This window comes from Ovis canadensis, chromosome 9 (assembly GCF_042477335.2).
Source record: "Ovis canadensis isolate MfBH-ARS-UI-01 breed Bighorn chromosome 9, ARS-UI_OviCan_v2, whole genome shotgun sequence".
Taxonomy (NCBI): domain Eukaryota; kingdom Metazoa; phylum Chordata; class Mammalia; order Artiodactyla; family Bovidae; genus Ovis; species Ovis canadensis.
Genome location: NC_091253.1, coordinates 55,327,874 through 55,350,568, shown reverse-complemented (window position 1 = coordinate 55,350,568; position 22,695 = coordinate 55,327,874). Strand labels below are relative to the sequence as shown.

Genomic DNA, 22,695 nt, shown 5'->3' with positions numbered 1-22,695 from the left:
GAGAAGTCCAACTTTGCTCTGTGATAAAAGCACTCCAAACCCAGGGGTCTCTGTGCTAAGTCACTCTCTCTTACAGATGAAATTGAACACAGTTTAAATGTGCTGCTGACAAATTCAGCAAATTATAAAGTTCCTCTCCCTTCAACATTTAATCCCACGGTCATTCAAAATCAAAGGGTGGGGGAGAATGAAAAAGATTTAACATCAAGTTAGAAATCTAGTTAAACAAAATAACTTTCCCATTCTGGAAACCCAGACAAGAAGTAATTGCCTTTGGAGTCTGCAAGGTGTTTAATACTGTACGTGTCATCTCCACAGAAGAAAATGAATGCTGAAATAAGGACATCTCACACCAGAAAAGCTTATTTCATCCTTCCCAGAGAAAAGCATACGTTAAATTGAGCTGATAGACTTCAAAGCTGCTTGTGCAGCTGAAGGATATGATGTTGCTTCAGACTGCATTCCCAGAGCTGGAATAATAGAATGAAGGGAGCATTCTTCTCTTTAATTTCATTTTATTTCCTGACAGTGCAGCCTAATGAGTGAAAAGGCCTCATGTAGAACAGGAATAGTCGGGTGGGTGGCAAACATCCTTACCCGTGAGGTCTGGGCTGAGAAGCCACCTGCCATTACCTTGCACTGCACGCTTCCACATGATGCGGCCAACGCATCTTTGAAAAGACTGCCTCGCAATTTGGAGAAAAGGCTACTCCCTGCATTCACCTAATGAAGTAATAGCTCTGGGTACTGCAGCAGAGCTGGGCACATTCCACTTGGCAGAGGCTTCCTGGAAGGGACTCAGGGTTATCTGAGTCCAGACACATTTGTAATGGAACTTGCAGGCTTTGGGAATTGCGAACAGGCAGATCAAGCGTGCTAGTAAAATGTAACAGGTAAGAGCTGGGCTTTCACTCTGTGCTGCCCCGTTTGCTTTTTGGCATCTAAACAGTGAGGGGATGGAGGCTTCGTTTGCCTGACATTCGGGGCTTTCACCACATCCTCATGCCACTCGTGTACACCTCAGGCCCTACAAGATAAAGATCGGTTTCTGGCTCCATTTCCTTCTTTCTTGTTGGGCTCAGGAGCCATCCTGGAGCTGGTGTTTCCAGCTCAAATCCAAGGCTGCAGAGAGTAGGATTCTCAAACTTCAGTCTACACAGATCACAGCCTTCGTTTTTCAACAAGGCACAAAGAAGAGCTGTGCTAAAGGAGACCACAAAACAGATGAAATTATCAACACTACTCTGTCCCAAAGAACCCGCCTGCCAATCAGGAGATGCAAGAGACACGGGTTCGATAGCTGGGTCGGGAAGATCCCCTAGAGAAGGAAATGGCAACCCATTGCAGTATTCTTGCCTGAAGAATCCCATGGATACAAAAGCCTGGCGGGCTACAGTCCATGGGGTTGCAAAGAGTCGGACATGACTGAGTATGCATGAGCACTACCTGGGCACTCCGTCCTGAGGCAACTGCCTCCATTTTATAGATGGAAAAACTGTCTAAGAAAGGTAAATAACCTAAGTAAGGTCACATGTTAGCAGCTTGGACCCAAAGTCATTTTGTGTCTACAAATATGATACAAATACACACAAATTACAATCATGCAAATGAAGAAAATCAAATTTTCATTACACAATACTTGCCAAAGTGTGTAATGTAATAGAAAATAAGAGCAGGGTGCCATTATCTAGAATGTAATATCTGGTTCTTAGTGAAGATATATTTATTGCTCCGACCAGTCAATGTGTGCTAGTTACAAGGAGGAAGGGACCTCGTTTGCACCGCCCACCACAGCATCTCCATGTCCCCCTGGGCCTCAGTGTAATATCACCAAGTAAGGCTCATCGTCTTTTCCTACACATGCTTTTCTTCCTGTATCTACTATCTCAGTGGCTAGAACCTTTCACCACTGTCATCCAAACCAGAGATCTGTCTGGTGGTCATCCTAGAATCTTCCTCTTCACTACCCTCCTACAATGATTAGTAGTGTCCAAAGCATCTGCTGCTTTCAGTCTCATTTGTCCTCAGATGACTCCTCCTAACGTTGCCAGACATAAAGTCTAAAATCCAAATCTTCCAGAAAGAAAGATGGTTTATTCATGGCTCTTTGTTGGCTTCGTGTTACCTTGAAAATTCTTCAGTATCTGGTACAAGTCTTTTTCTGATCCAGCCCCTGCCTATGTCTCCAGCCTCGCTCTGTATCATTCTTAAATCACATTGAATCATCAGACATAGAAGTCTAGGTGTAGCTGTCAGATGCGATGTGTTCTCTCAGCACTGGGGTCACTGCATCAGCTCAGGAAGACATCTATTAATTACCATGCTGATGGGGTCAGGAATTCTCTGGGACCTCCATCCCTAGGCTCAGTTATGTGCCTTTTCTATGTTCCCATGGCAATCTGTGCTATTCCTATCATGGTTCTTTATTTAAAAATTGAAATGTATATGCTTTATAACATTGTGTGATTTCAGGGGTACAGCACCATGATTTAGAATATTTGTAGATTTATTCTATTATAGGTTATTACAGTATAAAGGGTATACAATAAATTCCTTGCTATATAATAAATCCTCGTTGCTTATCTTGTTTGATAGATAGTCTTTGTATCTATTATCTCACACCTTTAATGTGCCCCTGCCCCTTCCCTCTACACTTTGGTAGCCACAAGTTTGTTTTCTATGTCTGTGAGTCTTTTTCTGTGTTACATGCAGTTTCATTTTTATTATTTTTTAGATGCCACATATAAGTGACATCACATAGCATTTGATTTATTTCACTCGGCATACTATTCTCTAGGTCCATACACATGGCTATAAATGGCAGAACTTTATTCTTTTTCATGCGCTAAACTGCTTCAGTCATGTTTGGTTCTTTGTGACACTATGGACTGTAGCCCACCAGGCTCCTCTGCCCATGGGATTCTCCAGGCAAGAATACTAGAGTGGGTTGACATTTTCTATCCAGGGATCGAACCCACGTCTCCTGGGTCTCCTGCACTGCCAGGCAGATTCCTTACCACTAGCACCACCTGGAAAGCCCATTCTTTTTTAAGGTTAAGTAGTATTTCATTCTGTGTATGTATATATACATTTATACATTTATATACATATATAATATATATACTACATCTTCTGAATTCAGCTAGTTGATTCCATGTCTTACTGCTATAAACAGAGCTACTATGAACATTGGGGGTACATGCATCTTTTTGAATTAGTTTTTTCCTTTTTTTCCAGATACATGCCTGGGGTGAAATTGCTGGATCATACAGGTCAACTTTTAGTTATCTGAGGAACCTCCAAACTGTTTTTCATAGTGGCTGCAGTCATGGTTCTTATCACACACACACTGTATACTATTTTCATTTTATTCAGTTGTTGCTATTTGACACCTTACTGACTGGTAGCGGGGATTATGTCTTTATCCCTAGCTTTTATCAAAGTGCCTGACATCTACAGTCGCACAGCAGAAATTCAATATATGTTTGCTGAGTGAATTTTAAAAAATGAAAGGCGGTGGATGGAGCAAGGAAAACTGTAACAGAGATTGGTTGGGGATTTGAATCAAATACTATGTCAGTCAGAGACAGCAAAATATCTCGCTGAAGATGTTTCTAGAAACGTTACCCTTGCCTATGGAGGGCCCGGTCTTGAGAGACAAACGTGTTTTTCAAATCACTGTCTTTGGGGCAGAAATCCTCGTTCCAAGATGGGAGGGATTCCCGGGTGCTCCGTGGTCCTTGGCGCCCCCCTGCTCCCTCACAGAGCACTTAGCACTTTCTCCCTAGCCTCGTGGTGCTTTGCTCTGGCTTCCCTGGGGGCTCCAACAGTAAAGAATCCACCTGCAAAGCAGGAGATGCAGGAAACCAGGCATGCATGGCATGGCAATGCACTCCAGCATGCTTGCCGGGAAATCCCCTGGTCGGAGGAGCCTGGCCGCTTTAACTGAAAGCTCTTCGAGGGCCGGAACTATTTTCATCTCATGCTTACATTCTCCACCGGGCATAGCAGAGTGCTTTCCATTACTTAAGTCCTCAATCAGTATTTGTAGAATGAATGAAAGCATAACTAAAATTGAAAAATTGCTCTAGATTTCTCTCTCAGAGCAATTAACCCCTTGTAAAACATGTCCACTTTAGGGCTAGCCTCCCCCCCCCTTTTTTTTTTTGCTTCAAGTGTTTTGAACGTAACCCAATAAACAAAACACTGAGCTCATCGGTTTCTTTTCTCATATTGAGGTTGCACACTGGTTTATTGATCAGGATGCTTAAGTCTCATCCCCTCTGTTCATTAGCGTTTATAAGCCCCAGCTAAGAAGACCTCACTGAGCCATTATCTTGTTTTCTTCTTGGAATTTTAAAGCTTCACTGGGTTTATTATCTAAATATACTATGTCTACTAAGGTCCTGGAGAGAGAATGCCTATGTAAAGTGATTCTTCAGCAAGCGAAAGACAGACTCTCATTTAATCAACTATGAACAATAACATAAACAAGACGAGGATTAAATAGAGTTAGGAGTCAGCACTGAAAATAAATGCAATTAGAACTTGAGGACTACATTCACTTTCAGGGGGAAATATTTCTCCCTTTTGAAAATACTTTCACTGCCCACACAGTTTTTCAGAATGAAATATAATTTCACAAATGCTGCAGTCATCATTCGCGTTATGGTAACTGCTTCGTGACAGTGCTTGAAGTGCTTGCATTTTGTCAAAATGCAAATATATACAATCAAATGTAAAAGAAATTATTTAACTCTGCCCTACTTCAAGGTAGATGGCTGTCTACCCTAACGTCACCAGGAAAATCAAAGGAACATTTCTTTGATGGTTGTTTCCATGTTTCATTCAAAGGTGGATTAGTCCTTTGTCCATGAGTCCTTTCTCATGATGATATGTGTGCTGTGAACATTTGGTAGAATAACGAATAAGGAGCTCATTAATTGATTTATCCATTTACACATTCTCAAAGTCTGTTCACATATTCTATGTAGGCACTATAATGAGCAATGAATAAAATCCAAAAAGAATCTTCCCTGCCTCTAAAGAATTGATATCCAATTTGGGTAGAAAGACAGGTAACAATACACTGCAGCAAAATCAAGGTTATAACAGATCAATACCCAAGATGCTATGGGAACACACAGAGAAAGAAAACCACAACTTTGTGGTTATGGAGCAGTTTTTCATAAGACACATATGGAAAAACCCATCACACCAGAGAGAAAGCACATGTGATTGTAGACGTGTAAGTGGAAATGGCATTTTGGTGGCTTGGCACAGTTGGAATATCTATTTTAGTAGTACCTGGGTGGACTTTTGTTTTTGAATTCAGGATGGAACTTACAAAACAGAATAATGTTGGTAATGCTACCTCTTAAGTTTGCTTCACCTAAAATTTCATTTAATCAGAGAACATTTACACCTAATCACATTGAGCCACAGAATGCTTACAAGGCTGATATCCAAGAGTATATTCAGTAGTAGACTGGGTGTATCCTGCTGTGGCTGCACAAGCTATGAGAGACACTGTCTGGAACATGGTAGCAAGACCTCTGGGAGAGAGCAGACCTGGGGAATCACTCACCTTGGAGCAGACTGTGGAGTCCGGTCTCTGACTCCCAAATTCTTTGCTGTGTTCTGAACTCTTGCTCCCTGAAAGAAATAAGGACAATCACTTTTAATTCTGCATCATACTAGTAATTATTTAACATACCATGGGCTTCCCTGGTGGCTCTGCTGGTAAAGAATCCAGCTGCAATGTGGGAGACCTGTATTCGATCCCTGGGTTGGGAAGATTCCCTGGAGAAGCAATGGCTACCCACTCCAGTATTCTGGCCTGGAGAAATCCATGGACTGTATAGTCCATGGGGTCGCAAAGAGTCGGACATGATTGAGTGACTATCACTTTCACTTCACTTTCAACATACCCTTAACATTTGAGTGGAGAGTGTCATTGCAATGATATATGTAACATCAAGAGATACTCAAGAAGGAGAAAGACATCATCATCTGAGTATTTTCAAAATTAAAGCTTTTAAGAATCAAAATAGGGCTTCCCTGGCGGCTCAGTGATAAAGAATCTGCCTGCCAGAGTAGGAGACAAGGGTTCAATCCCCGATCTGGGAAGATCCCACATGCAGTGGAGCAACTAAGCTCGTGCGTCACAACTATTGAGCTTGTGCTCTAGAGCCCAGGAGCCACAACCACTGGGCCCACAGGCTGCAACGACTGAAACTCCAGCACCCTAGAGCCCATATTCTGCAACAAAAGAAGCCACTGCAATGAGAAGCCGCACACTACAACTAGAGATCAGCTCCTGCTTGCCAAAACTTGGGAGAAGCCTGTGCAGCAACAAAGACCCAGTGCAGCCAAAAAAAACCATAAATACATAAAATATTTAAAAACAGTAAAAATAACACTGATACACTGTTTAAAAGGATTGATATTTATTTCAAGAGCCATCTAAATCATTTCAAAATAAGGCTGAATGACAGTTCCCTGTTCACTATTTCATGTATGTCATTATTCAATATTTAAGCAATAGTTAAGACACTGAAAACAGGAAGTGAGCAAGCTAGAAATACCTGCTCTGTGCCCCCCCCACCCCACCCCCATTTTCCTGGGACAGAAATCACAGTTCTATCACCTGCATGCAGCTTGTTCTGTGCTTAGCTGAATAGCTGTTTAGAGATGCATAGTACTTATCAAGAAAATCTTTCCTTAAATAGTTTAAAGCAGTTTCTAGACAAGGCAGGTGCATGTGGATCTCTAAAATGTAAGAATTCTGCCTCAAAGATTATAGTACAAAGATAATGTGCTTTAGCAATGAAAAAAGTCTTCACAAATCTGTTGAGTTCAGGAATATTCATTGTCCAGTTCCTAATGGGAATGAGTTACTACAAAGAAGCAAATACCAGAGTTTGGGGCTGAGTATAAATGGAGGAAAGTGATTTTTAAAATCCTGAAAGTTTCTCTGCTGCTCCCAGATTCTGACAGATGGGAAAGGAAGAAAGAACAGGAGAAAAGAAAAGAAAGAAAGAAAAGTAAAAGAAAATATTCTCTAAAAATGGACCAAATCAAGGAAAGGAAATAGGGAAAAGAGGATGTGTACGGCAAAAAAACAGATAGGAAGAAATTCAGGAATTGCAACTATGCATTGAAAACAATCTCTTTATTTTGAAGGAATTTTAGACTTATAAAAAAGTTTACAAGCAGAACAGAGAGGTCACAAACCTTACCTACTAGGTAAACTCTCTCTAATGTTAACCCTTCACTTGGTCCTAGTGTGATGATCAAAAGCAGAAAATGTTAACAGCTAAGCTGTACATTCCAAAGAAAGGCAGTGCCAAAGAATGCTCAAACTACTGCACAATTGCACTCATCTCACACGCTAGTAAAGTAGTGCTGAAAATTCTCCAAGCCAGGCTTCAGCAATACGTGAACCATGAACTTCCTGATGTTCAAGCTGGTTTTAGAAAAGGGAGAGGAACCAGAGATCAAATTGCCAACATCCGCTGGATCATCGAAAAAGCAAGAGAGTTCCAGAAAAACTACTATTTCTGCTTTATTGACTATGCCAAAGCCTTTGACTGTGTGGATCACAATAAACTAGAAAATTCTTCAAGAGATGGGAATACCAGACCACCTGACCTGCCTCTTGAGAAACCGGTATGCAGGTCAGGAAGCAACAGTTAGAACTGGACATGGAACAACAGACTGGTTCCAAATAGGAAAAGGAGTACATCAAGGCTGTATACTGTCACCCTGCTTATTTAACTTCTAGGCAGAGTACATCATGAAAAACGCTGGACTGGAAGAAACACAAGCTGGAGTCAAGATTGCTGGGAGAAATATCAATGACCTCAGATATGCAGATGACACCACCCTTATGGCAGAAAGTGAAGAGGAGCTAAAAAGCCTCTTGATGAAAGTGAAAGTGGAGAGTGAAAAAGTTGGCTTAAAGCTCAACATTCAGAAAATGAAGATCATGGTATCCAGTCCCGTCACTTCATGGGAAATAGATGGGGAAACAGTGGAAACAGTGTCAGTCTTTATTTTTTTGGGCTCCAAAATCACTGCAGATGGTGATTGCAGCCCTGAAATTAAAAGACGCTTATTCGTTGGAAGAAAAGTTATGACCAACCTAGACAGCATATTCAAAAACAGAGACATTACTTTGCCGACTAAGGTCCGTCTAGTCAAGGCTATGGTTTTTCCTGTGGTCATGTATGGATGTGAGAGTTGGACTGTGAAGAAAGCTGAGCGCTGAAGAATTGATGCTTTTGAACTGTGGTGTTGGAGAAGACTCTTGAGAGTCCCTTGGACTGCAAGGAGATCCAACCAGTCCATTCTGAAGGAGATTAGCCCTGGGATTTCTTTGGAAGGACTGATGCTAAAGCTGAAACTCCAGTACTTTGGCCACCTCATGCGAAGAGTTGACTCACTGGAAAAGACTTTGATGCTAGGAGGGATTGGGGGCAGGAGGAGAAGGGGACGACAGAGGATGAGATGGCTGGATGGCATCACGGACTCGATGGATGTGAGTCTGAGTGAACTCTGGGAGTTGGTGATGGACAGGGAGGCCTGGCGTGCTGCGATACATGGGGTCGCGAAGAGTCAGACACGACTGAGCAACTGAACTGAACTGAAGCTGTACATCTTATTCACCTTTCCCCATTTCCTCTCACTAATGCCCCTTTTTCATCCCAGAATCTAACCCAGGAACCCATTCTATCATCACATCTCTGTGGTCTCCCACAGTCTGGGGGAATTCCTCAGGTTTCCTTGGTCTTTCATGACCTTAATATTTGGGATGAGGACTGGTCATTGTTTTGCACAATGTCTCTCAATCTGGGTCTGTCAGATGATTAGACAGAAGGTATGTATTTTGGGCAAGAAAATCACAGGAGTGATGTTACATCTTTGTAGTCCATATCACTGATGCTGATTGTCATCATACATTACATCACCATAGTGTATCTATGAACAAAGCCAGTGGAGGTGATAGAATGCCAGTTGAGCTATTTCAAATCCTGAAAGATGATGCTGTGAAAGTGCTGCACTCTATATGCCAGCAAATTTGGAAAACTCAGTAGTGGCCACAGGACTAGAAAAGGTCAGTTTTCACTCCAATTCCAAAGAAAGGCAATGCCAAAGAATGGTCAAACTACCGCACAATCGCATTCATCTCACACGCTAGTAGGTAATGCTCAAAATTCTCCAAGTCAGGCTTCAGCAATACATGAACTGTGAACTTCCAGATGTTCAAGCTGGTTTTAGAAAAGGCAGAGGAACCAGAGATCAAATTGCCAACATCCACTGGATCATCAAAAAAGCAAGAGAGTTCCAGAAAAACGTCTATTTCTCCTTTACTGACTATGCCAAAGACTTTGACTGTGTGGATCACAATAAACTGGAAAATCCTGAAAGAGACAGGAATACGAGACCACCTGAACTGCCTCTTGAGAAACCTGTATGCAGGTCAGGAAGCAACAGTTAGAACTGGACATGGAACAACAGACTAGTTCCAAATAGAAAAAAGAGTACATCAAGAGTATTGTCACCTTGCTTATTTAACTTATATGCAGAGTACATCATGAGAAACGCTGGGCTGGAGGAAGCACAAGTTGGACTTAAGATTGCTGGGAGAAATATCAATAACCTCAGATATGCAGATGACACCACCCTTATGGCAGAAAGTGAAGAAGAACTAAAGAGCCTCTTGATGAAAGTGAAAGAGGAGAGTGAAAATGTTGGCTGAAAGCTCAACATTCAGAAAACTAAGATCATGGCATCTGGTCCCATCACTTCACGGGAAATAGATGGGGAAACAGTGGAAACAGTGACAGACTTTATTTTTCTGGGCTCCAAAATCACTGCAGATGGTGATTGCAGCCATGAAATTCAAAGATGCTTACTCGTTGGAAGAAAAGTTATGACCAACCTAGATAGCATATTCAAAAGCAGAGACATTACTTTGTCAACAAAGGTCTGTCTAGTCAAGGCTATGGTTTTTCCAGTAGTCATGTATGAATGTGAGATTTGGACTATAAAGAAAGCTGAGCGCAGAAGAATTGGTACTTTTGAACTGTGGTGTTGGAGAAGACTCAAGAGTCCCTTGGACTGCAAGGAGATCCAACCAGTCCATCCTAAAGGAAATCGGTCCTGGGTATTCATTGGAAGGACCAATGTTGAAGCTGAAACTCCAATATTTTGGCCACCTGATGCGAAGAGATGACCCATTTGAAAAGACTCTGATGTTAGGAAAGATTGAAGGCAGGACGAAAAGGGGACGGCAGAGGATGAGATGGTTAGATGGCATCACCGACTCAATGGACATGAGGTTGGGTAAACTCTGGGAGTTGGTGATGGACAGGGAGGCCTGGCATGCTGTGGTTCATGGGGTCGCAAAGAGTAGGACGCAACTGAGCAATTGAACTGAACTATCTTTTATTTTTCTTCTAACTCAACCAGTTAATGAAAACAACTCTATTAAGCATATATACATAAAATTGATATGTGAAAACTGTACAGTTTGCTCTCTCTATCCTTGGGTTTTGCACCTGTAAGTTTAATCCACTATGTCACTGATCCACAGTTGGTTAAATCCATGGATGCAGCACCTGTGGGTGTGGAAACCTGTGAAAACAGAAGGCCTTCTGTATTCATTGTATTTCTTTGCCATTTTATGTAAGGGATTTGCATATCAGTGGATTTGTCATCTATGGGGGCTTCTGGAACCAAACTGTGGGGGGATGTCTGCACTGCAGTTAGAAATATGGACAAAATCATGCTGAAAAGTTTCCTGTTCCTCAAAAGGAAACTAAAGATCTTAGGAAATATTATTCATTCATCAGACGAACTTTCTAACCATTCAGTCTCTTGGAAAGCTGAATCTAAATGGTTGAAAGACAAGAGAACCAGAAAAGTTAGAGAGCTGATTCAAACTAGTGTTGTAACTAATCAGATTCTATGTCAGTTAAGAGTTGGTTTGTGGATTGGATCCCAGACATTAACCTCACTGCCTGGAACCACAGACTCTAGGAAGAGGATGGGCCATGGAAGGAACATCTCAAAAGTCTCCTCTGGGACCTGGGCACCCCAGTTTCTATAAAGACAGCCCCAGGCTCCATGATCTTTCACAAAGAAGGCACAAGTCAGGTTTTTGTCTCAGAACCAGATGTAGCAGAGAAACAAGTTAACAAAAGAAGGAAGCTACCCATCCTCAATGGATTTATTAATAAACAATAGGAGGAAGGAGTGATAAATATTGAAAAATAGCACAGTTGAGAAATAAACTTACAAAGTTCACAATTTTTCAGTTTTTTATATTTTATAAATATATAGTAATACATATTAATAACATACGTGTGTGTGTCTGTTTAGTTGCTAAGTTGTGTCCTACTCTTTGTGACCCCCTGGACTGCAGCATGCCAGTCTTTCCTGTCCTTCACTATCTCCTAGAGTTTGCTCAAATTCATGTCCATTGAGCCAGTAATGCTATCTAACCATCTTATCCTCTGACACATAAATATGTTTAAAAGAGGTTTAAGCCGGTTAAACAACTCATTAAGATCCAGGTAATACTGCTTTTACTTTTCCCATCTGTATTTTATCTATCTTAGTTTCCAGTTGTAAGCGGCTAATGGTTTTGATTATCCAAATCTATATAGTAAGAATGTACACGTAGCGAACTCGTAATGACCTCCTCATTGGACTATTCTAAGAAAGGTCAATTATCAGTCTCCCAGTCTTGTCATAAACCATAATTTTAAGAGGGCTCCTCCAAGAATTATTGCAAAGTTACTGTAACAGCAACACAGTGAAACAGAAAAGTTAATCTCTTTCTGTATGTTTTGGTGCCCAAATCCCAGCCCCGATATGAATAATCACAAGTTTACTTTGGATCTACTTTTTAAAACCAAATTTGAATATCTACCTGAAAAATCCTTCCAAAACCTGCAGGCTGTTCCATCTGTATTTGCCCTTTTCCAGCTGACCCACACTGTGCCATGTGCTTCTCACAGATCTGACCTTTACTTAGCAAACCCCTCTTGGACCTTGTGAGATCTTAGTTTTCAATCTTCAGCACTGGGATTCCCAACCTGAAGCAGCAATGTATTGATATACAGCATGTACCCTCTGTCCCTCATCTCTAAAGATCCCAGACAGGCACCAGCCTCACTTAGGACTGTCTCCCCGGATTGTCCTTTTGGTTCAGTTGACATTCTGTAGTGTAATCTTGGGAGCAAACCCACAGGGATTTATATGTTTACCTGAGAGGTATACAGTAAGCCTTTAGTAAATAAAGCAGGCATAATTACAAAAGCATAGCTTAAAAATTAAGTCATTCACTATTAATGGATAATTCAAACCAAATCAGCAAGTAGAGAGATTTGTTAAATCAATTTTCTGAAGTAGCCCTAAGAAAAGGTGACAGAATAAAATATAAAATTGATGTCTTTTGACTTCTTTTGTCTTCTACAGATTTGTGACTTTTTTCTACTAGATTAAGCACATTTTCCTAATAACTGGTACACTGGAGATTAGTGCATTTTGGTTATCTTTGTAAAGAGTCTTAAGGATTTAAAACTAAACAAGCATACTTAAAATACTACTGAGCCATTGTATAGAAAGTTCAAGTAATTCCCTGGTGGTCCAGTGGTTAGGACTTGGCACTTTACCAACACGGACCTGGGAACGTTCCCTGTTCAGGGAACAAAGATGGAGCAAGCCACTTGGCCAAGCCAAAAACAAAAAAGAAAGAAAGCCCATTCACTTTGTAAGAGTGTATTCTTTTTCACTTGTAGGCACATCAGTGATCTAAAGACAGTCCAAAGGCTGCTCTTCATCCTCTGAAGGAAAACCTGAGGTATGTTCTTTATCTTCAGAATAAGGCACACACTTCTTAGCATGGTGTGGAAGACCCTTCAAGATCTCCAGAAGCAAGCAGAGCCCTCAACTCTGGTTCCTCCTCACCCCTCCCCCTTCCTCAGTCTATTACACAGCCTCACTAAATGACCTGTCATTCCCAGAAAATGCCTCAGTTCTTTTATCCGGTACTTTTCACAGCCTCAGATCCACTCCTCTCCATTCGCCAGGCCACCTCCCTTGCCTCCAACCTGTTACCTCTCAGACATCCCTTTTCTCAGGTTGTCTGAGTTTCCTGGAGAACCCTCATAGAGATGTCTGGTCTTCTGCTCTGGGAATCCGTATTTCTTGCTCACACTTCCTGAGCCTGGAAAAGGGCCTGTCACTTGCAGGCACCTGCCAGATTATGATAAATGAACCAAGGAACCTTCAAGTTCAGGTCTTGAGAAATAACTTGCTGAAACGTGTGGGGCTCACCTGCTTTCGCATCACATCTGTAGCCTGCATGATGTAGCGAGGAGGCAGTCCGTGGCTTCTGGCCAGAATGATGGCCTGCTCCAGGGTCACACTCAGGGTGCACCTGTGGAAAAGCAAGGGCAGGTCAGACCTCACCAGTAACTGTTAATGCTCCAGGACAGCTGGGCTTACAGGTGAAAGGTGGAACAGTATGTCTCCTGGGAGAAGTACTCATTTTTTCTCTGGGCATCTGTCTCCCATGTACTCATGATGTACGCATGGTAATAAACTTCTGTTTGTTTTTCTCTTGTTAATCTGTCTTTATTACAGGAGTCTAGACAATGAACCATTTATTTTTCTATGTAGAATACCTGTTTAAAAATAGCTTTTAGAGGTACACTGCTGTGGTCCTAAATTAAGTATTTGCATTTAAAACAAACCCATCAGTTCAGTTCAGTTCAGTCGCTCAGTCGTGTCCGACTCTTCATGACCCCATGAATTGCAGCACGCCAGGCCTCCCTGTCCATCACCATCTCCCGGAGTTCACTCAGACTCATGTCCATCGAGTCAGTGATGCCATCCAGCCATCTCATCCTCTGTCGTCCCCTTCTCCTCCTGCCCCCAATCCCTCCCAGCCTCAGAGTCTTTCCAATGTGTCAACTCTTCGCATGAGGTGGCCAAAGTACTGGAGTTTCAGCTTTAGCATTATTCCTTCCAAAGAACACCCAGGGCTGATCTTCAGAATGGACTGGTTGGATCTCCTTGTAGTCCAAGGGACTCTCAAGAGTCTTCTCCAACAAACCCATAATGAATTCTTTTTAGGAGGGAGCTTATACATAGAAAATTTAAGTAAATTTAAGTAATTTAATAAGCTTTCTTATCAGATATTAATCTTTACTGATGTTTCATGTACTTTAAAGGAAACAACTTGCTAATACTCTTCACTCATGTCCACATTTTTATGGTTAATAGACTTATGCTGATTTATATATGATATTTTAGAAAAAAGTGAAATTAATATTCACTGAGGTCAGAATTTTTTTAAAACGTATGTTTCTTGAACACAATCTAACAAGACTGTAAATTTTTGAAAAGGAACTCTTAATGAGTTATTCAGCAATGTGGTGCCCAGAACAGACTGAGAAAATTCACAATTTAGTCCTGAATTCAGTGACTGGGGAGCCCTGGTCCTCCTCCTTTCCTTTAAGGCCTTTGTTTCACTTCTTCCACATTTTTCTCTACAGCAGCTCTTAGGGAGCTATGAACCCTCTATGCTTGTTCATATTTTCAAGTCTCTGAATTGTTTTATAGGGGTACTTTCTGCACACATTTCATAAAAATGCTACTTTTAGATGTTTGTCCTAACATCTATACTAGTGGCTTTTGTTTCATTTTTACATTGATCAATATTTATTGTTTTTCTGTACACTTTCACATTTTCCTCCCTGTGGCTTGGTACTTTACACGTACATTTTTCTAGATCTGTTTAGAATTTCCCACAAATTAAAGATCTACAGTGCAATTGCTTTTATGTGACAAATATCTAGGTCATTTATCCATGTTTGTGAGGCTATTCCATAGGAGCACAGGACACCTGTGTTTGTGAGGCTATTCCACAGGAGCACAGGAATCTGGTAGGTTCAGATATTGATGAATTATGAGAAAGGAGAAAGGGACTTGAAACATTACTGCTGCAATTTTAGAAAGAATCTGACAAAATACAGTCATATTATTAGACGTAATTGTACTCTAGGGAGAAATATGATCAGTTCTATTGGCTGTTAAATGACGTGAAAAGCAGTTTTCTTATTAACATTACAGAGAACTCTTTAGCATTAAGAACATATATTCAGATGGGCTGAAGTTTTATAATTAGCCTCTATATTATAGGATGAGCTTCCTTGATGGCGCAGATAGTAAAGAATCTGCCCACAATGCAGGAGACCCATGTTCAGTCCTTGTGTCGGGAAGAAGCCCTGGAGACGGGGAGAAGGGATTGGATACACAGTCCAGGATATGATGTTTATAAATATTCAGTGTACAAGTTTGATAATAATATATAATTGTCCTTTTACATGTACCTCCATGCACATGCCAATGAAAGCCAAGAGCTATAATTGAGAGTTAATGTTTAAAAAAGAATCAATTTTTACAAAGCATTTAATTGTCAGCTTACTCAACATACAACATAACCTTTTTCTCCTTCTTAAGGTCTCCTGTACTCCAATTTTAAGTCCTTATTGATCCTAACATTTTAATCAATAATGTTCATTACACCAGCCGAATGAAGCTAAGAAAAAAAATCTTTTTCTCATCACACTGAAATATGTCTTTGCTTCCTGATAAAGGCTGACTTGCCCTCCTCAACTTATAACAAACACTCAGTTACTGTGGAGGACTTTCAACGGGCAGCTTGTATTATCCACTTTCTTAATCTTTTAAAACTGATTTATTTCTCTCTACATCAAGCTGTTGTAAACAGCGGTATAGCAGCAAATTATCTGCCAGAGACTTTAAAAGGCTTTACTGTAACTTCCCGATCAATCAACACGGGCAGTAACATGCTCTTGGGCAGGGTACCTCAAAGAGTCACATCTTTAGAACCAATCATGTGAGCGCATGCCTGTGTGCTAAGTCGTTTCAAGCATGTTTGACTCTGTGTGATCTTATGGACTGTAGCTGGCCAGGCTTCTCTGTCCAAGGGATTCTCCAGGCAAGAGTACTGGAATGGGCTGCTGCGCCTTTCTCCAAGAACCAATCACACACATCATCTAATAGAAAAATCTACCTTAAAAGTAATACATATGTTTTCTTTCATCAGCATGTCAAAACAGGATGCCTTTTCATACTAACCACTGAGTACCTTCCAGTGAGTTTCCAAGATTAATATGAAATTTTTAAAAGTGAAAAATTTTAAAAGAGACAGCCAGGTCAACGTGGGAAACTTTGCCTATTTGATTCACAGTTTATTTATCCAATGGAAGTCTAGTTTTTCCATCACAGCATCACAGTTCCATTCTCATAATTAAGCATGTGTAAGAGCACCCAGCACTAAGCCCACAGCTCTGTGGTCAATACACCATTATTCACCTCATAGCTTTTTATCTTCTCTCACTATCTCAATCTGAATGTCAAGTGGAAAAATTCAGCATTTGCAAGAAGCATTTTGATTCTGGCATTCTCTGAAATATTTCCAATCTAGAGTGGCACTTAGTTTTTCGATGATGCATAAACGTATACTCAGAGTTTGGCTTTACAAGAGAACACTAGATTTTATAGACCCTTGAGAGTCTGTCCTGCTCACTGGGCAAGAGAAAGAAGGAAGTAGACCAGAGGTGGGGAATCCTGAGCAAATCTCATTCCATATGAGATTCCTTGTCTGAACCTCCAATTTCCTTTCTTGAATTATCTCTGTTCACACATTAGGGAGTTAAAATATAAAAACATGCTAAGTCGCTTCAGTCATGTTCAACTCTTTGTGACTCTATGGACTGTAGCTCTCCAGGCTCTTCTGTCCTTGGGATTCTCCAGGCAAGAATGCCGGAGGGGTTTTCATGCCATCCTCCTGGGGATCTTCCTGACCCAAGGATCAATGGATTCTTTACCATAGTGCCACCTGGAAAGCCCAAAATGTAAATAAATCTAAGTTTTTACTCCATCCTGGAAAACATGGGTTCTGAACTGTTCAGCTTCTTCTAGTTGCAATATCATTTTTTAAATGTAAACAATTCTTTCCCTGAGAATCACAAAAATGAAAAAATAAAGGCCACAGTGTAGAATCTGTCCTCCATAAAAAGGCAAATATAACATATACACTGAGGAAAGCTGTTTCATAATTTTCGTAATAAGACATCCAAGTAATAGCTCTGCTTAGGGCATACTCCTGAGAATGTGCACTTGACAGGGCTGTGAAATTATGCAGAAATTGTGCATTCCCCATAGAAAGAAAAAGGAGACGGTCAATACACCTGTGCATATAATGAATAAATCTTCTTGACATATTTCATATTAAAAATAGATCCACATCACTCAGAGATTTAGCATAGTTTTAATATGATAAATGTAAGCTATGGCCAATGGTTTCAATTAAATTTGAAAGGCACTTTGATTTAGTGATGCTATGGAAGAGTCACAAAGAGGTTCCTTTCTATTCATCCGTTCATTCAACAAATATTTTTGAGTGTCTACTTTCTACCTGTAAGTACCATTAAGTTCTGGCAGAGGCAGTACTATCAAGCTAAAAACGGTTGAATTTAATATTTTACCATTAAAAACTCTAAAACTTTATTAATGTTATTTAAGACAATTAAACATATATTAACTTTATTATTCTTAGTTAAGTACTTTAGTATTTCAAAAATTTACTCATGATATTTAAAACATGGAGAAGCATGGACAAAGATATAAAATATATGCTAATACCTATTATACCAAAGTAGTGGAGTTATATGCATTTAAGAATAAATCTTAATTTACATGAAACTGAAAAAACAAGGTTGAGTTTCAGAGTCCTTTATTTATAGGATCCCTAGCAAACTGTTTACTTAGTCATATGCTCTTACAAATTTGCAAAAGTGAAATGTTTTGACTGCAAGTGTTTATGACTGTTGACTCTTTATGCCTCTGTCATATTCTGGAATGTTCAAATGGCCATAGTTCTTTTTGGAACTGAGCTAAAGGGAGTTAGGGATGTGTTTAGCCTAGGTTTACTGGGACCGATGTATATGATTCAGGCTTCCCAGGGGGCACCAGTGGTAAAGAATCTGCCTGCAGTACAGGAGATGTAAAAGACGCAGGTTCAGTCCCTGGGCAGAGAAGATCCCCTGAAGGAGGGCATGGCAACCCACTCCAGTATTCTTGCCTGGAGAATCCCATGGATGGAGGAGCCTGGTGGACAACAGTCCATAGGGTAGCAAAGAGTCAGAGAGGACTGAAGTGACTTAGCACGCATAGACGTGTGAATATGATTCAGTCACTTACAGTTAGGTTATTACAACATCCTGGTGTAGTAATGGACTCCAGAGTATTCTTACTGCCCACTGTATAGATTAGGGCTTCCCTTGTGGCTCAGTAAAGACTCCGCTGGTAAAGAATCCACCTGCAATGCGGGAGACCTGGGTTCAATCCCTGGGTTGGGAAGATCCCCTCGATAAGGGAATGGTACCCACTCCAATAATCTGGTCTAGAGAATTCCATGGACTGTATAGTTCATGGGGTCACAAGGAGTTGAACATGACTGAGCCAGTTTCACTTTCACTGTACAGATTCACCCAAGATTGAAAAGAAGGTGCAGGGCCCAAGGCTGTAATGCAATGTGTTTATATCCTGGGGTACCGAGGACTGTGTGTGGTGGAGAATAAGCAGGTTAGAAGGTTACAGAACCCAGAAGCTACTCTGCGGAATATTCTTCCATACATATGGTTCACGCACCACAGAACTTTCTCTAGATTTTCATATTTGATGACAATTTTTAAATTTAAAATAATGCTGATGTTGAAATGTGTGGTCAATTCTTCCGTAAGATTATGATGCTATTAATTATGACATTAATAATTACATGAAGTTCATGACAAACTTCCACCAATATCTCCTTTATAAATTGGGGTTTGGTTGAAGTAGAGTTTGCTGCTGCTGCTAAGTCACTTCAGTCGTGTCTGACTCTGTGTGACCCCATAGATGGCAGCCCACCAGGCTCCCCTGTCTCTGGGATTCTCCAGGCAAGAACATTGGAGTGGGTTGCCATTTCCTTCTCCAATGCATGAAAGTGAAAAGTGAAAGTGAAGTTGCTCAGTCATGTCCAACTCTTCGTGACCCCATGGACTGCAGCCCACCAGGCTCCTCCGTCCGTGGGATTTTCCAGGCACGAGTACTGCCGTGGGGTGCCATCGCCTTCTCTAGAAGTAGAGTTTACCTGACTATAATTTGGCACATGTTTCATATGAGTCTGTTATTTTCACTCAAATGCTTTTCCCAACTGATCCTAGAACACGAGATATCAATTTTGTATGTCAAACTATAGAGTTTAGGGTCAGAAAAAGCATGTGAAATGGCAGTCCTATTTCTTGATGCCCGGGGTCCACAATGATCGACATCCAAACCTCCCCCTCAACTGGAGAGACAAAGCTCAGCTCCGTAAATTGGTTTAAACGCACCATATTACATTTCAACCATTTATTAACTTGTATCTATTTATACTCTATATGGTTCACTTCTGAGACTTCAATTCTTATCTGAAGCAAGTTATGTGTTAATCTTTGTTTTTTAATACATGAATCTTTTAAGATGACTCATGACATCTTTAATAAATTAGATAAAAGATTCTCCAAATCCAAGAACCATCTATGTATTTGGTCATTTAGCCAAATCACAGATAAAAAACCAGTTTTACTCAAATTACATTTTAAACCTCCAGAGCTCTAAAGCCACATTTAATGTTGACTCAATTTATACTGAACAAGGAAGCCCATCTCTGAAGGGCTGAAGTGCATCAAATTGAACACTTGGGGAGATGCGTCATCCCTTTTGGACCACAAGGGTGATGCAGTAACTCACGGTGAAACTGACATAGAAAACCAAAACAACGTGACATTTACGGCTTTGAGCTGTGGATTTATTTGCTGGCTTTCAGAATGTTCACAGTCAGGACCTCTAACGCCTCGTTTGGCAGCTAATCATTATATTGTTCTCTCTTGGGGTAGTCCCAAACTTTGTCATTACTAGTGGAGGAGGATCCTTCAGATAGTTATAAACTGACACGTTAAATAAAAACTATGAAAAACTAGTGCAATGAAGATCTCTGAATTTGTAGCCACAAAAATTTGCCTTAAATTCACATTATGTAGATGTTGAAGTTGGAAAAAAAAAACTTAAAGTGTAATTAAAAAGAGAAAAACGCACTCTTTAGCAAATATATTTTGCATTTATTTCTCCATATTTTAAACATTGAAGCTGAGTATAAATATTGGTGCTAGTGGTAAAGAATCCGTCTGCCAATGCAGGAGATGTAAGAGACTCAGGTTTGATCCCTAGGTTGGGAAGATCCCCTGGAGGAGGAAATGGCACCCTACTCCAGGATTCTTGCTATGAGAATGTCATGGACAGAGGAGCCTGACAGGCTATAGTCCACGGGGTCACAAAGAGTCGGACACGACTGATCGTCTGAGAACTTCAATTAGCTAAATATTTCAATACTTACTCAATATTTATTTCAAAATTTCACTTGGAATAATTTGCATTAACATAAAGGTTAATTTGATTTTGTGCTATATAAGTGTGTGTGTGTGTGTGTGTGTGTGTGTGTGTGTGTTTGCTTACTTATGTCTGACTCTTTGCAGCCCCATGGACTATAGCCCTCCAGGCTCCTCTGTCCATGGAATTTTCCAGGCAAGAATACTGGAGTGGGTTGCCATTTCCTCTTCCAGAGGATCTTCCTGACCCAGGGGTGGAACCTGAGCCTCCTCCATCAGTTAACAGATTCTTTACCACTAGCACCAACTGAGAAGGCCTGGGAAGCTAAATAACTACAAATTGAAATAAATATTTAACCATTCTGAAAGCAGCTAGGTTAGCCCCAATGTAGAATTGCACCCAATAACAGTCTTGATTTTGTTTTTTAGCTCTGGACTTTCATGTGTATTGCCTCATTTTCACCATCTTTTCTGTGATGCTGCCTTTGGTCATGAGAATAAGAGGGAAAAAATTCCCTGAGGTCAAATACATGGCTCAGAGTCTATGTATAAGAACAGTCTAAAGAATCTATTATTTGATAATATTATTACGTGAACTATATGTCTTTATATAATTGTAGCCATTTATATTTAAAATCACACTGATTTAAATCTTAAAACAAAATAATTTCCCTTATTCTATGAAAGGCTTCTTTTCCCCTCCTTTAATTAAAAGCCAGGTCCATTATTCTTGTTCAAGTGACTGTCACTAATAAGTTATTAGGAATCTAATCAGCTGCGACTCTCCAGGATCCTTTCCTAAGTTGAAGTTACCTGGGCAGCATTCAAGTTTTGGAGAGGATAATAGTGACTATCCCAATCCCAGGAGAAGGTGAAATAAGCTGAAACAGTAGCTACGACTACTACTTGCCTACCACTCTTTCATTTCCAGAAGTTTTTTATGACAGGTGGAAGATCCTGCGACCCCCTGGTTTTATGCACTTGCATCATCTGAACCTAGGAAGCCTAAGGCAAACTAGTTTCAACAATCGTTGACTAAAGGCACATTTCTCCCTGGTGAAGATAATGTAAATGATTCTGCTAACTTTCCAAATGTTTTTATACTTCGTGCTTGTGCTTTTCTCATGATCCCAATTTATTCAGCCATTAAAAACTAAAAACAGGGACTTGCCTGGTGCTCCAGTGGTTAAGAATCTGCCTTCCAATGTAGAGCATGTGGGTTCAATCCCTGGTCGAGGAACTAAGATCCCACATGCCTTGGGGCAACTAAGCCCACATGAAACTACTGAGCCTACATGCTGAAACTAGAGAGAAGCCTGTGAACCACATGGAAAGATCCTGCAAGCCACAACTAAGACTCAACAGAGCCAATAATAGTAATAATAATAATAAATAAAAAAGCAGTTGGAGGACATAGATGAGTTAGAGATTCTCCATTAACATTCTCTTATTTAATCTCAATCTTAAAATTCTTGAAATGTGCTACAAAGTTACTATAATTTAAGGTGTCCAATGAGTTAGTTTTTAGACACACTGTTTAAAAGACATTACAGTAATGGGTATATTAAGTATGGTGCAATCCAAGATTCTCATATTTACTAATTTTTAAATATTAATGTAAGTGCCAGCATTTAAAGAAATAAGAAAGTTGTTAGAAGAAATAAGATGTAGAAATTATTTAATTCCTTAAAGGTGTATGTGCAATATTTGTAGTGTCTTCAACCTTCTCATTTTTGTAAAGCCTTCCCAGAGTGTGTGTGGTCAAGATTAACATTATTGTTTTCCTATAACCTTTCTCTAGTTATTTAAGATGACCCATTGTTTCACCTCCAGATTATGTTATAAGCTCCCAAGCCATTCAAACCAAACTCATCAATTATGAGATAAATGTACTAAGGTATCTACTCTAGTATCTTTCATGCTTGTCAACTTCATAATTCTTTTTAAAAATGTTTATTTGATTGCATTTATTGAAATATTGATCTATTTTGAGTTTAATTTTCTCATTTATTTCTGGCTGCACTGGGTCTTCATTGCTGCGCATGGGCTTTCTCTAGCTGCGCAAGCGGGCTCCTCATTGAGGTGGCCTCTCTTGTTGCAGAGCATGGACTCTAGGCGCACTAGCTTCAGCCGTTGTGGCTCACAGGCTCAGCTGCCCTGTGGCATGTGGGAAATCCTG

The 22,695-nt window shown here is 40.4% G+C and overlaps 1 protein-coding gene across 3 annotated transcripts in view; it reads right to left on the bottom strand.

Moving 5' to 3' along the window:
* PREX2 (phosphatidylinositol-3,4,5-trisphosphate dependent Rac exchange factor 2) overlaps nt 1–22,695 on the bottom strand; it is a 303,487-nt gene that overhangs the window by 4,706 nt on the left and 276,086 nt on the right. For all 3 annotated transcript variants that reach the window (XR_011259007.1, XM_069600206.1, XM_069600207.1), the window contains 2 exons: nt 13,351–13,453; nt 5,588–5,655 (listed from right to left, as the gene is read on the bottom strand). Coding sequence is in view for 2 of the 3 variants with exons in the window: in XM_069600206.1 (XP_069456307.1) it covers nt 5,588–5,655; nt 13,351–13,453 (171 nt within the window). In the remaining variant the exon portion in view is untranslated. The remainder of the gene's footprint in view (nt 1–5,587; nt 5,656–13,350; nt 13,454–22,695) is intronic.